This window comes from Rhodnius prolixus, unplaced genomic scaffold (assembly GCF_049639745.1).
Source record: "Rhodnius prolixus isolate KJV_2025 unplaced genomic scaffold, Rpr scaffold_17, whole genome shotgun sequence".
NCBI lineage: Eukaryota > Metazoa > Arthropoda > Insecta > Hemiptera > Reduviidae > Rhodnius > Rhodnius prolixus.
Genome location: NW_027411626.1, coordinates 3,261,664 through 3,274,888, shown reverse-complemented (window position 1 = coordinate 3,274,888; position 13,225 = coordinate 3,261,664). Strand labels below are relative to the sequence as shown.

General features: G+C 34.0%; 1 protein-coding gene and 1 long non-coding RNA gene across 10 annotated transcripts in view; one reads left to right on the top strand and one right to left on the bottom strand.

The window, feature by feature from the left end:
• Positions 1-13,225, top strand: part of LOC141459631 (calpain-A-like) — a 74,254-nt gene that overhangs the window by 8,343 nt on the left and 52,686 nt on the right. Inside the window, exon 1 of one of the 5 annotated variants that reach the window (XM_074138897.1) lies at positions 2,091-2,403. The exons of the other annotated variants lie outside the window; for them this stretch is intronic. Coding sequence (XP_073994998.1) covers positions 2,302-2,403 — 102 coding nt within the window. The 5' untranslated portion in view covers positions 2,091-2,301. Of the gene's footprint in view, positions 1-2,090; positions 2,404-13,225 lie in introns of those variants that run through there. 5 annotated transcript variants of the gene reach the window in all.
• LOC141459650 (uncharacterized) overlaps positions 1-13,225 on the bottom strand; it is a 68,638-nt gene that overhangs the window by 8,072 nt on the left and 47,341 nt on the right. For 3 of the 5 annotated variants that reach the window (XR_012461564.1, XR_012461565.1, XR_012461568.1), the window contains exons 2-3: positions 7,506-7,693; positions 644-836 (exon numbers count right to left, since the gene is read on the bottom strand). This is a non-coding gene — a long non-coding RNA (uncharacterized lncRNA). Of the gene's footprint in view, positions 1-643; positions 837-3,403; positions 3,489-5,944; positions 6,077-7,505; positions 7,694-13,225 lie in introns of those variants that run through there. The other 2 variants (XR_012461567.1, XR_012461566.1) reach the window with 2 other exon arrangements.

The window sequence follows — 13,225 nt, the reverse complement described above, 5'->3', positions numbered from 1 at the left end:
AGAGTGATCTGTTTAGATCAAGGTTATGTGCGTACAAAAGGGGAGCGAAGGAATATGGCGGTACCTTTAAAAGAAATAAATACAAAAACAGCTGATGGTAATAAAACCAGTGATGTACGAGTTAAGCAAGGCAATCAAATGAGCCGGCATATTATTATTATTATTATTATTACTAGGTACTATTATTATTATTATTACTATTATTATTATTATTATTACTAGGTACTATTATTATTATTATTATTATTATTACTAGGTACTATTATTATTATTATTATTATTATTACTAGGTACTATTATTATTATTATTACTAGGTACTACTATTGTTATTATTATTACTATTATTATTATTATTACTAGGTACTATTATTATTATTATTAGGTACTATTATTATTATTATTACTAGGTACTATTATTATTATTATTATTATTATTACTAGGTACTACTATTGTTATTATTATTACTATTATTATTATTATTATTATTACTAGGTACTATTATTATTATTATTACTAGGTACTATTATTATTATTATTACTAGGTACTATTATTATTATTATTATTACTAGGTACTATTATTATTATTATTACTAGATACTACTATTGTTATTATTATTACTATTATTATTATTATTATTACTATTATTTTTTTGTGGCGATTTATTTTGGTTCCCATAGTTCGTACAAACTGTGCACTTGTTTATATTCCTTGGTTCCTATATGCTACCTGCTGGCCCTTAGATTTTCTCTTTCTAGGAGCTTCTTTACAGTTCACTGTCTGGTGATAGAAATTGAATGCAACGAGAGAACACTGTCCAATGGCCGGCATTGCACTGAAACAAGTTTGAAAAAAAAATAATACGGTGTTATTTTTATTACTATTAAGCTTGGAAATTTAATAGGAATAATCTTGATTTATAATTGTGTCGAAGAATTCATTACAGCTTAGTTCAAAGTTTAGTTTTGTTATACAATAAAGCTTTTATATTTTAAATAATTACTGTGCCGAGCAAAAGTCTGCATATACCCAGGAAATTTGTCTTTTATCTCGGTCGGAAAGCTTAGACGGATGCCCACTTCTCGGCTTACTTTCACATTTTTTTTTGGTTTTTTATAATTTCTTATCACAGTCTAGACGACACTCGCGTGGCTTCTTTGCAATGTTTTGCAATATGAAAATGGTTGATTATTTAATTTAACCATTAATCTGCGTTCTGACACAGGAATTTCCTTTCTTTGGTGAACCATTTTAAATAATAATAAATTCTTAACTAACTCAGATCCGCCTATATTCACGTTTCAACTATAACTAATAAATTTGTAAATATTAAGATTTACCCTAACTAGTAAGTATTATTATAATATTGAATTTATCAATTCTGTATATGGACTTTTGTTCCAGGCATGAACTCCGATCTTTTTATTTATACGCAATGGGGAGATGGCAGAGGTGTTTTCATCTCTCTTATATATATTTAGTAACAATTGTTAGAAATGTTTAAATCAGATTTTCTACTCTAATAATTCTTTATTTTGAAAATTCCCGAAATATTGTGGTGTATGTAGACTTTTGTTCGGCACTGTATATATTTGAGAATTATCAATTTTTTATTAGATAACCAGGATAAAGCTGAAACTATACTTTCAAAACGGGACTATCCCAGTCATAACGGTGAACCTGTAGGCTTTCTCAAATCACCCTACTCAAGAAAAGCATTTTAGACCACTCAAACCTTGGACTAGAATCGAAACTAGTTGAGGCGAATTAATTTGTTGTGATATTTTATGAAGGATTATGATGGTAGGAACAGCAACAAGCCCATAGTGGCTAGGATAGTTACCAAACTATTTCCGTTTATCACCTGGCTGGGCGATCGTGAGCAAACATAAATTAAATCTGTTACACAATCATATCATTACTTTTTATTGCATTGTTTTGAAGTAATTAACTTAATTACTTAATAACTGCATTAGTTTTCTTTTATACAAGGCTGTCTGTCATATTTGTATGTAGAAACATCCTAAAGGAGGGGATAACAGTGGTGATTAAGGTCCCCCACCCACTTTGTTAAGAAGAAGGTTACACTGGGTCCCAGAGTCTAGCTGACGGGCGGTTGGCACTTCTACGCTGCGAGTCACAGAACAGTGCGGTAGTGCGTTCAAGTTAGTGCTTCCGTGTGTTTGTGCAGTCTTTGGACGATGTGAAGGAGTGTGTGCGTGAAGAACCGTTATCACTTTTGGTGAGAGGAAACGTGCGATCGTCAAATAATTAATCTTGCAAAACGGAAGTAGAACAACATGGAGGAGGTGCAGAACGGATGGGGATGGAGCGCGGTCAACCAGGATGACTCTCTGCACGCGGTCAACCAGGATGACTCTCTGCACGCGGTCAAAGTCAAGGTAGGTGTAACTTCCTTGGGGGGGAAGAGGCTTCTGCTAGCAGCCCTGGGCAATCACTCACTGCCAGTCGCTTCAGTTCGACACACAATCCGAATGTTACAATCATATTTCATTCTTACTAACACCAATTAGTTGCAGCTTGTAAAGCAATATTACTCTGAAATGGCTCTACGGGGGAAGCCTACCTATCCCAGGCCTGGCCAAACTGTTATCCCTTAGGGGCTACTTCAAATTTTCCATAGATATTTTAATATATTTGGAATGTGATCATCACCTTTACACAGAACATCGAAAGCAGTTTTATTACCGATCATTGCCGGAGCCTCATCACTGGTTACTGATACCAACTTGCAAATTGAAAAATTTGTACGTACAACATAATTTTTTAAATAAATCAAAGATATCCTGTACTCTTGTGCGTTCATTCATTATAATAATAGAAAACCATCCGAATAAAAATGCATAATTGTGCAGTGCCGATGATGGTCAGTAGATTCGTCAAACTGTAGTGGATAGTTCAATGCTTTTTTTAAAATGTTTTCATGTAAAATATCGGCCAAGATTTTGGTTAATTTCTTCTGTTCTACGCATAACTGTATTTCGCGATGACGAAATATTTGTTATGGATGCCATTATTTCCGATTTATTTTTAAAATTTTGTAGCAGTCTTCGAGTTCGTGGTGTATTTAGAAAAAAAAAAAAAAAAAAAACAATTTTGTTGTGCACTTAATTGTGATAATGTTCATAATTTTTTTTTTTTGAACTGTTAAAAAATGACTTTCGCCGTTTGCTTTCGTAGTCAAAGCTACTGTTGCATTGCAAATAAAACGCACACACATTTATCTTTCATCGTAGTAAAGAAATAATCTTCTTCCCATTCCCTATGATAAACGATAAGTTTAAATTTTTTTCCGGCCTGTATTTGGTTTATTCATTCTAAAATTATGAGGTTAAATATTAATAACATTTAATACAATAATTAATAAAATAACCAACATACCTGATTCTGTTCGCTGTATGAATAACTAAAAAAAAAAAACATCTAAAATTGAAAGTAAATACAAGTGCACAAACAAATAGTAAATCTCCTTAACAAAAACTTACAGTTTTAAAAGTTAAGTATAAGGGTTGATTAAACGCCAAAAGGTACACAAATCAGCAAGTAACCATCATTTCATTCATGCTTAGTTCATATAATTTAAGTAATTTTGCTGCATTAACTTTTCCTTCACATTTTTTAGAATTTATTAGATGTCACAGACCCTTATGCTGGCCATATTTATCTACAAAATATTTGTTCAAGTAGCACTGTAGATTGACTTTAATATCTATTAATCTATAATAATCAATCTATTAATTACAGGTTAAAAAATTCAAAAACTTTTTGAAAAAATGCTTACATCAACATACATCAATGATTTTGTTTATTTTATTTATTTATTTTATTTATTTATTTTATTTTATTTATTTTTTTAGATCGTCTTTTTAAGTTCATTCTTCGATTAAAGTAATTGTTATTTTATGTAGTAGCCAAACGTTTATAATTAAAGGTAATAATTATCTGGCTTTATCGCAAATAATATGGTTTTCTTCAATTACATTCTCAAACTAGGTGTTCTTCCCACAATGTTGTATATATGTAATATAAAATAAATAAAATAAACATATTTTTTAGGACAGCTAATTATTCCAGTATTTTACTATAAGTAAAATTAGGGGGTCTAAATTAAATTACAATTGAGAAATGAATCATTATTGTTGAATAATCTACTTGTTATTAACTGTGTGTTATTTGTGCTCACGAATATTTCGGTAAAACGAATTCAACACTGAAATATTCTTTCAAATCCGTGATTCAAATTTAAACAGTAGCCGACTCTAACTTTGTCTTTTTCTACTTTTGCATATATATATATGTGACATCTCAGAATAAAGGGCAAATTAAAGCTAAATCCGAAGAATAATTCGGAATAGAGTTAAAATAAAGTACCTATTTAAAAACGGATATAATATACATTTTATCATAATTATAACAAAATAATATTATGAATGAACTGGCCAGCATAAGGGTCTGTGACATCTAATAAATTCTAAAAAATGTGAAGGAAAAGTTAATGCAGCAAAATTACTTAAATTATATGAACTAAGCATGAATGAAATGTTGGGTACTAGCTGATTTGTGTACCTTTTGGCGTTTAATCAACCCTTATACTTAACTTTTAAAACTGTAAGTTTTTGTTAAGGAGATTTTTGTACCTTTTGGATAGATTTTCATTTTTGTCTATTTTGCAAAGTTACATATCTGCTTTACAGATTTGTTTAAAATTTGGAATAAGCAATTCTATCATTATAACCTGAAAAGGTGTTAAGTCGGAACTGTAACTACCACTGGAGAGATCTTTATAAAGAATGATTATAGTTGCCATCCTCAATAACAATTTTTTTGAGAAAGCGTTTTGAATAAAATAGGAAGGTATTTGTACGTAACTAGCAAAATTAAACTGCGATTTCAGTACTTCCTTTTAAGAGGAGTAAGAAAAACAAACTGCGAATACAGTACTTCTCCCAAAAAGGCAAAGAGGCAAAGATTTTGAATCGAACGACAATTCATTGATGTAAATCGGTTCACCCATTGATAATTTTAACAGTTGCAAGACTTCCTCTTAGTAGGTGTAAGAGCATGATGGCACTTCACTGCCACGTAGAGGACCTTTAATCACTTCTTCGTGCTAAATTTTATCAAAATCGGACTAAGCGTTATGGAAATATTGGTAATAATAGTTTTAGAAAGGGCTTTACTTGGGTGGGGCAAACTCCCCTCCTTATGAGGCGTAGCGTCGAGACTTTTAAAATGCAAATCTGTACAAAATTTCGATTCGAATGCCACTTTTTTCATGAAAATCAGTTCACGTGTCGATAATTTGAAACGATTGCTATACTTCCCCTTAACAAGTGTAAGATTAGATCGTCGCTTTAATGTTATGTAGGGGAGCTCTAACCCTATCATCCTACCAAATTTTATCAATATCGGGCCAAGATTTACAGAGTAATTAGTAATAATAATTTTGGAGGGGGCCTTACATAAAAGGGGCTAGCTCCTCTCCCATTCGATGTACAGAGTCGAGACCCCCAAAAGGCACATCTACATAAAATTCCGAATCGAATGACACCTCATTCATGAAAATCGGTTCACGCGTTTAGGCGCTACGCAGTTTACAAAAAAGGTAACAACAACAACAACAACAACAACAACAACAACAACAAGAAGAAGAAGAACAAGAACAACAACAATTTTTGAAAATGCCGTTTTTGCACATTTTCGGCAACTTTTTTCTCAAAATCTTTCAGATCTAGGTTGTTGCAAAAAAATTACAGTTATAAAGGAGGATTTGCCCTATAATTTAAAGAAAATTTGGGAATTTTATCTTTTATAGAAAAAGAGAAAAAAATTGTCAAAGTTGGGTGTTTTTCAACGTTACGCTTTTTCCTGCAGTTTTTGATGATCAACCCTTATACAACTGTCCTACCGGACAGTTTTAACTAGTGGATTGTAGACTGTCACTTTACAGTCCGACACATGATTTGGCGCCATTTTGTGCCATTGCCATTTACATACTCATGCGTTGCAACTACAATTAATTTAAAAGTTATACATTCATTTGCATTGTTCATCGGGATAATGTACAAACAGAAAAGTGTAACCTAAATAATACAAAGTTTAAGAAAATTGACTATAATCGATGTTTTCTTGATAATAATTCCTTTCAATCGAACCTAATAATCGAACTTAATAGTGTTCTTATTCCTCTCTATTTATTGTATTATTATCTCTTCATTAATTATTGTTTATGTTCACATTTATGCAGCTTTTCCTTTTCTTTATAGTTTTAGTTTTTTGTTTTTATTTGAGTTATTGAGTTTAGTTTAATATAACAACTCCTGGCAGACGGTTATTCAAACTTTCATTTTAAATTTTGTAAGTTTATTTTTTTATGTTCATATTTTGTATGTAAATAAAGCTTTCTACTAATTATAATAATTAGTGTCTTTGTCCACTTGAATTTCTAATCGACTTTTTAAATAACTTATAATTGAAGCTTCGCAATCCTTCCTTATAAAAGGCATAAATCGATTATTAGTAAATAATATGAACAACTTAACGCTAAACCAGCGCAAAATCAATAACCCTAAACGTTATTTACTTTTGATCTCTCAGTGCGCATTATGCAGCAAAGCTACAGTTGGATAGTTGCATGCATTCTAGAGTTCTTCAAGGGCAATTTAGTGGAGAAAGCGCTTTCAATTTGGACAACCTTTGACATCTACTAGATTACAGATACAAATAGTTAGTAAACAACAGAAACATGCAAAACATGCAGTGTTGTTATTTAATCAAGTTCAAGTTAATGCGCTAATTTCCCTGTAATGATTTTACTTGTTCAAGGCTTCTGGCCGTTTAATCTAGATTCAATTTTACTTTTAAATGGCGATAAATTTCCCCAGTGTTTGTGGTTTGTGTAATATATGTAAATTTGGATGATGACAAAATTATTTTTTTTTTTATATTTGGCAGACATGAAAATTCTTAGTGATTCAAATAAAAATATAAATTGAATACTCACACGACTTATAGTAAAACTGTACATTACTTCTTAAATGACAGGTTAGAGAAAAGCCTCCCTAGATGTGCCCTAAAAATGTGCAACTCGGTGTACTTAATTCACAATATGAAGGTTATAGGGGAAAATAATGGCGTATCTGGTTTTTAGAAAATCTCCTAAAATGGAAAAACCCACTGAGTAAAGGATTACTTCCGGTAAAGGGTTTCTGATCGCTAGATTGCAGTCAGGTCCCCGAGAGTAAGACCCAGTCTAATTATTAAGGTTCAGTTTCCTGCGATATAACACTTTTTTGGATTCAGTGACCTTAAAACGGACATTTCCGGACGGAAAATTGGAAATCGTAAACTAGACGTGACGTCAGTACTTTCTTTTGCCTAAAAGTGAAAGTAATAATAATGACCCTGCTTGTATTGTGTTTGTGTATAAAGTTTATTTTCGGTGATCACTGCAGACAGAACAGTGGGGACTAAATCGGAATACCTCTTGTACTAGGGCTGCGTGCGTTGAGCGGATGTAATCTACTAGACCTAATTCTTAGTAGTAGTTAATTGGCTTTAAGAATTGAGTTCAAATTTAATAAGTGATAATCAATCCATGATAAATCGTCACTGTCCAATGGAGCGCGATGTTCTGATTTCTTTGAGTCACACCTCATCTGAGTCAATGATCTGCAAAAAAAAAGTCCCAAATTAAATTGGTGTAATCAGGGATAAGTTCAAAGAAATCTGGTCTGTCGTTGAGAGAACATCGACTGAAGATTTTACTTTCTCTATCCAGGGAAAATGGAAGTGAAAATTCTCGATTCCCAGTCTTCACCGGAAGTGTCTGTTAAGAGGTACAGCTGAGTCCGGAAAAGTGTTTTTTTTAGTATTAGCTGTGTATGTGGGTGTGTATGTGCAACCGAATACCCCAAAAACTAGAAATGGCAGGGAGCTGAAACTTAATATTCAGATTGGACCCTGCAAGGTAACCTCACTGTAACCTACCGATCAAAATACTGTAACCGGAAGTGCCACTTTTTTGAGTTTTTCTCTACAAAAAAAAAACAAAAAATGACCCCAACGATTTCCTTTAAACTCATTGTGGTCTACAATCTTTCGATTAAAAGGGCACTTCTTGGTTGTGCCTCTCTAACGTGCCATTTTAGCGTGATGTATGGACTTAGATTGTAGATTGTATTAAAAGGGCGGTCCCACCAAAAAGAGGAAGGAACACAGGCAATCCAAAATGCCCATTGTTCCCCGCCCACCACTCATCTCATCAGAGATACCGGGGTTTAAAACAACAAATCCGGCTAAAGGTTGCCAGATGCTAATACAATAAACTAATAAAGTAGTAACAGGACACTAGGGAGCATGGCGACTCAATCGCCTAGTGCACTGAATAAACCTAGAAAGTTCTGGTAGAGATTACCAGATGCCACAATCTCCGGTAGGGAATCATTTTACCCCCCGAAGACGAGAAATCTAGTTTTAGAATAAACGGGGCACACCTCTACCAAGTGCCACACAGTTTCATCGGACTCACCACAGCCAGCGCAAATTGGCGACTGGGTAAAGCCGCATGTATGGACTTACTACCGCGAAATATTAATAAGGATATTGGGCCCTGACCGTAACTTAGCGATCAAAACTCCTTCCACTTCGACTTCGAAATATTTTCCCAGCGAAGTTCTGTTAAGGGGGTGATCTTCCCTTTATAGTGCCCACATATTGTCCAAGAAGAGATTTTCTGGAAAATGGCAGATCTTTTCTTCACTTAGTATCTTTTGCTTACACGGTTGATCTACAGTTTTGATTTTAATTTTATGTATAATTTTAAGGAGGTTATACATTAAAGGGGCGTGACTAGTGCTGGACAGAAAACAACGTGTTTTAAAGAGCATGCGCAGTTAGAACAACTAAAGGATGCCGCTTTTCACTTGAACAAACATGAAGTGCAGTTGTTGCTCTAATGGTGTGATTTGGTGAAGGAAGTTAAAACATTGGTAACAGGAATGGTTCTGGCCAATGAAACAACACCAACAAGTTTTTAATTTTGGACAGGAAAGGGAAGCCACTGGGCTAATTGGCGCGTAACTCGTCGGTCGGCCTTCAACACTCTTTACTCCTGCAATATAATCCATCTTGGTTACGTAACACGCAGGCTTTTTGCGGGAGATCGCGAACTTTCCATTTTATAATTTGTTCTAAGTGAATACTCAACGTGTTTATTAATGTTAATTACCCTCTACAAAATCTGGTGTTAACTCCCGATTGCAAAAACCTTATTTACACCGAACACCTAAATGGTGCTTTTTAGGTGAGGAAAATCTCAGAGAAGTGAGCAATCCACTCAGTAGGATGGTGTTTCCGGTTTTGAGTTGTGCTGACCACATGCTCCACAGACTGACAGACCCCAAGTTGTAAAAAAAAAAACACTCTTTTGTCGTCAGAACCACCTCAAAACATGTTTTTCCGGTGTAAACTAAAAATAGAAAATCTTCACGATCGCAATACTTCCTTTATTCACTTTTACTTTTATTTAAGAGAAAATATGATCGCCCACTTTTAAGAGGAATGGGAAATGGAGTAGTTTTCCTGGTCGGTCGGTGGGAGTTCTGTGTAATGGATATCCAGCTGGGCTGAGGCTGACTCACAGCCATTGTGTTTACAACACGGGAAATACGTATCTGGTGTGCACACTCACATGACTTCCTGTTCCTCTCTAGTCACTAACTCGCACAGCTTTCCTTCAGATAGCATTTTGTATTTAATTATTACGAACATCATTACACTGAAACTCATTACTCAGGAGAGATCTACTCCATGGTGTATGTCTGTGAATGTAATGTGAAATACGAAGCTTGCGGAAACTCCTAGGCGCCATATTGGAGGAAATCTCGACAAAGTTAACAATCCGTGGAGTCAAGAGGAACTTCCGGTGGAGCTTAGTCTTCAAACTCGGAACCTTAATAACAGATATAACCCTCCTTGTCAGTGCACAACAGGATAGGACCGTACATTACACTAAACCTGGCACTTTAGAGGGAATCTATTGCTGCCCAATCCTGGAAATGCTTCTTAAACCAAATTTCCCGGGAAATACGATGCTTCCATAGTAGGAGCCGTATTTTCCTGCACTTTTCCGGTCAGCCGATTTTCCTATATGAATTTGTAAATTCATTCCCAAATTTGGATTCTTTTTTCAACATTCTTTTACGTGGCAAGGCATCGCAATAAACAGCCTTGGTACGTTAGGGGAGGGTCTGACTATCCCCTCTACCACAAAAGGCTCCAAAATCGAATTTATTCTAGAAAATTGTTTAAAATGAATTTGGAAAATCTTGTTCTTTTAGGTTTTTTTTCCGCTTTCGGAAACAGCTTTTCCGATGGTGCTGAGTATAAAAGGAAACTATTCCAACGTCCGATCTTAATTCAAAAGATTGCCGACTGTATAAAAATACAAAAAGAGAAACAATAACTCGATGTTAGCGATAATAGATCAGACTGTAAAACATCGATGTTTTCTTTTTCTGCACTACTATATCGATATTCGAAATCATCGATGTCCTCCACCATAGTTTTGGTTAGAAACAGTAACATCGTAATCGAAGATATTTCCTTTATTCATTTAATCAGATCTCATCGATGTTCTCTAATAAGAAAAAAGTTCTTTTTGTAAGTTAGAAAACAGAAAAGTTACAGTTCTTTAATTAGAATCCTATTTTGTATGGATGTGACGTCTGTTTAACATTTGTAAACAAAGACATCTGACTGACCTTTATCACCAACACGATTCACATACAGTTTTTGAAATTTCCTTGAGCAGGACTCACCTGGTTATCCTTGACAATGATGGAGGTAACCATAATGAAATATTCTGGAAGCCAGTTCTTTTCTTGTCTGAACTGTATTTTACAATAAAAGTGTCTTCTGTGTTGTGTTAGACTGGCCGTCTTAATATGGTAGTGGTTTGTCTGAATACAAGGCCATTATTTCCTTTCAAATCAAGAATAACTTTAGGATTATATTTTAGGAGCTTTTAAACATTTTTTTTTTTTTTTTTTATAGAAATGCCGGAAATAGTTGTACCTAACTGTACGTAGAATAAAGTTAAGGTAAAGCTAATTATTTTGACTTCCTCTTTACAAGGTAAAGAACGTTTTGTGATCATGTCAAATTTTCAAAAAATTGAGTTACCACCGGAAGTACCCGTTTTGAGGTCAGAATACCTCCACCGGAAGTATCCATTTTGAGGTCAGGAACCCTCCACCGGAAGTACCCGTTTTAAGGTCAGAAACCCTCCACCAGAAGTACCCATTTTGTGGTCAGAAACCCTCCACCGGAAGTACCCATTTTGAGGTCAGAAACCCTACCGGAAGTACCCATTTTGAGGTCAGAAACCACAGCTCCAACTATTTCCTTTAAACTGTCTAATCTCGTTGCACTAGTGACGTCAGCCTAGAACTTGTTTTTCATAAATTTTTCCCCCAGGCGGAAGTTTTCTTTTAACTTTGTATTTTTTACCAAAATCGTTTGTTTGAATACATTTTGTTCTTATGAATCAGCAACTCGAGAAATAGCAAGCGGAAGTGGTTGAGTGTTCACATCAACTTTTTGTTCCATTTCCTGTAAATTTCGTTAACATACTTCCCGTACTTAGAGCTTTTTCTTTATCTTTTATCGTAAGAAATTTTTAGAACCAGTTACGAGGCAGTTCTGGGATAAGGTTGATTGTTATCCCTCTATTAATGGTTTTACAGTCTGTAGCTAGTAGAATATTAAATTTGTTTCGAAAATTAAGAGTTTTTACCATCGTGAACTGTGGGATGGTAAGATCGGACTGCCACTAAATCTGACGATCAAGACTGTCAAGGATGCGGGAGACATTATGAAAGTGGGGAATTCATTGATAATGGTCCTTTTATGGCCTGGCCCATTGTAACGAACTCCAACTGCTATCTCGGATAGTATCTAGCTGTTTTAAGAACCAAGTTAGGTAGTAACAACTTGGATCTACACAGAGAGTCACACAGTGATCTTGCATTCACATTTCTTGGCCACTTCATACCGCTGGTTCTCAGGTAATTATCTACCTACCTCGCAACATCGCCTTGATGAGCTCTGGACGGTGAAAAAAATACGACCTTTTATAAATTAGCCACTAATTATGTGCTGCCATTTATATAAACATTCTCACTCGTTGTCAGGTTTTTTTATCTTTCTTTATAAAATTAAACAATTATTATGACCTTAGTTATTTAAAATAAATAAATAAATAATCAAAAATCGACGGCATCGATTTGTCAAGTGATCAGATTTAAGTACAAGTTTTGTGCAGCAGTAAGAAGTAAACATTGTCAGTTTAAGTTAATTTTTCCATTAAAAAGATTGTTACTTTATGTAGCAGTCAAACGTTAATAATAATAGGTAATACTTAACCTTGTTTAATATTAAATAATATAGTTTTCTTTAACTACATTCTTAATTTAGGCGTTCTTCCCTCAATAATGTATGCTTGTAACACAAAGTAGTTTAAGGATATGCATATTTATAGGATAGGCAATCACTTTTAACCTAATTAATTGTTATTTGTGCTCTCGTATTCGTCTGTAGCAAAATATGCTTAATTTAAATATAAATTGGCTAATACCTTCGTATCACTATGTTACTAGAAAATGAAAAAAAGAAAAAATACAGATATACCTCTGGTAAAGAAAATACCTGTACATGGAGACAACTATTCTCTATAATTGTATAAAATTTCGCAAAAATCTGTCGAGTAGGAAACGAGATATTTAGTGTTAAAGTTTGGTTTCGTTTGAAACAGTGAAATCTTTAACCTCAAATATCTCGAAAACTTCTCGATAGAATTTGCGTATATTTTACCTGTATATGGAGACAACTATTCTCTATAATTGTATAAAATTTCGCAAAAATCTGTCGAGTAGGAAACGAGATATTTAGTGTTAAAGTTTGGTTTCGTTTGAAACAGTGAAATCTTTAACCTCAAATATCTCGAAAACTTCTCGATAGAATTTGCGTATATTTTACCTGTATATGGAGACAACTATTCTCTATAATTGTATAAAATTTCGCAAAAATCTGTCGAGTAGGAAACGAGATATTTAGTGTTAAAGTTTGGTTTCGTTTGAAACAGTGAAATCTTTAACCTCAAATATCTCGAAAACTTCTCGATAGAATTTGCGTATATTTTAC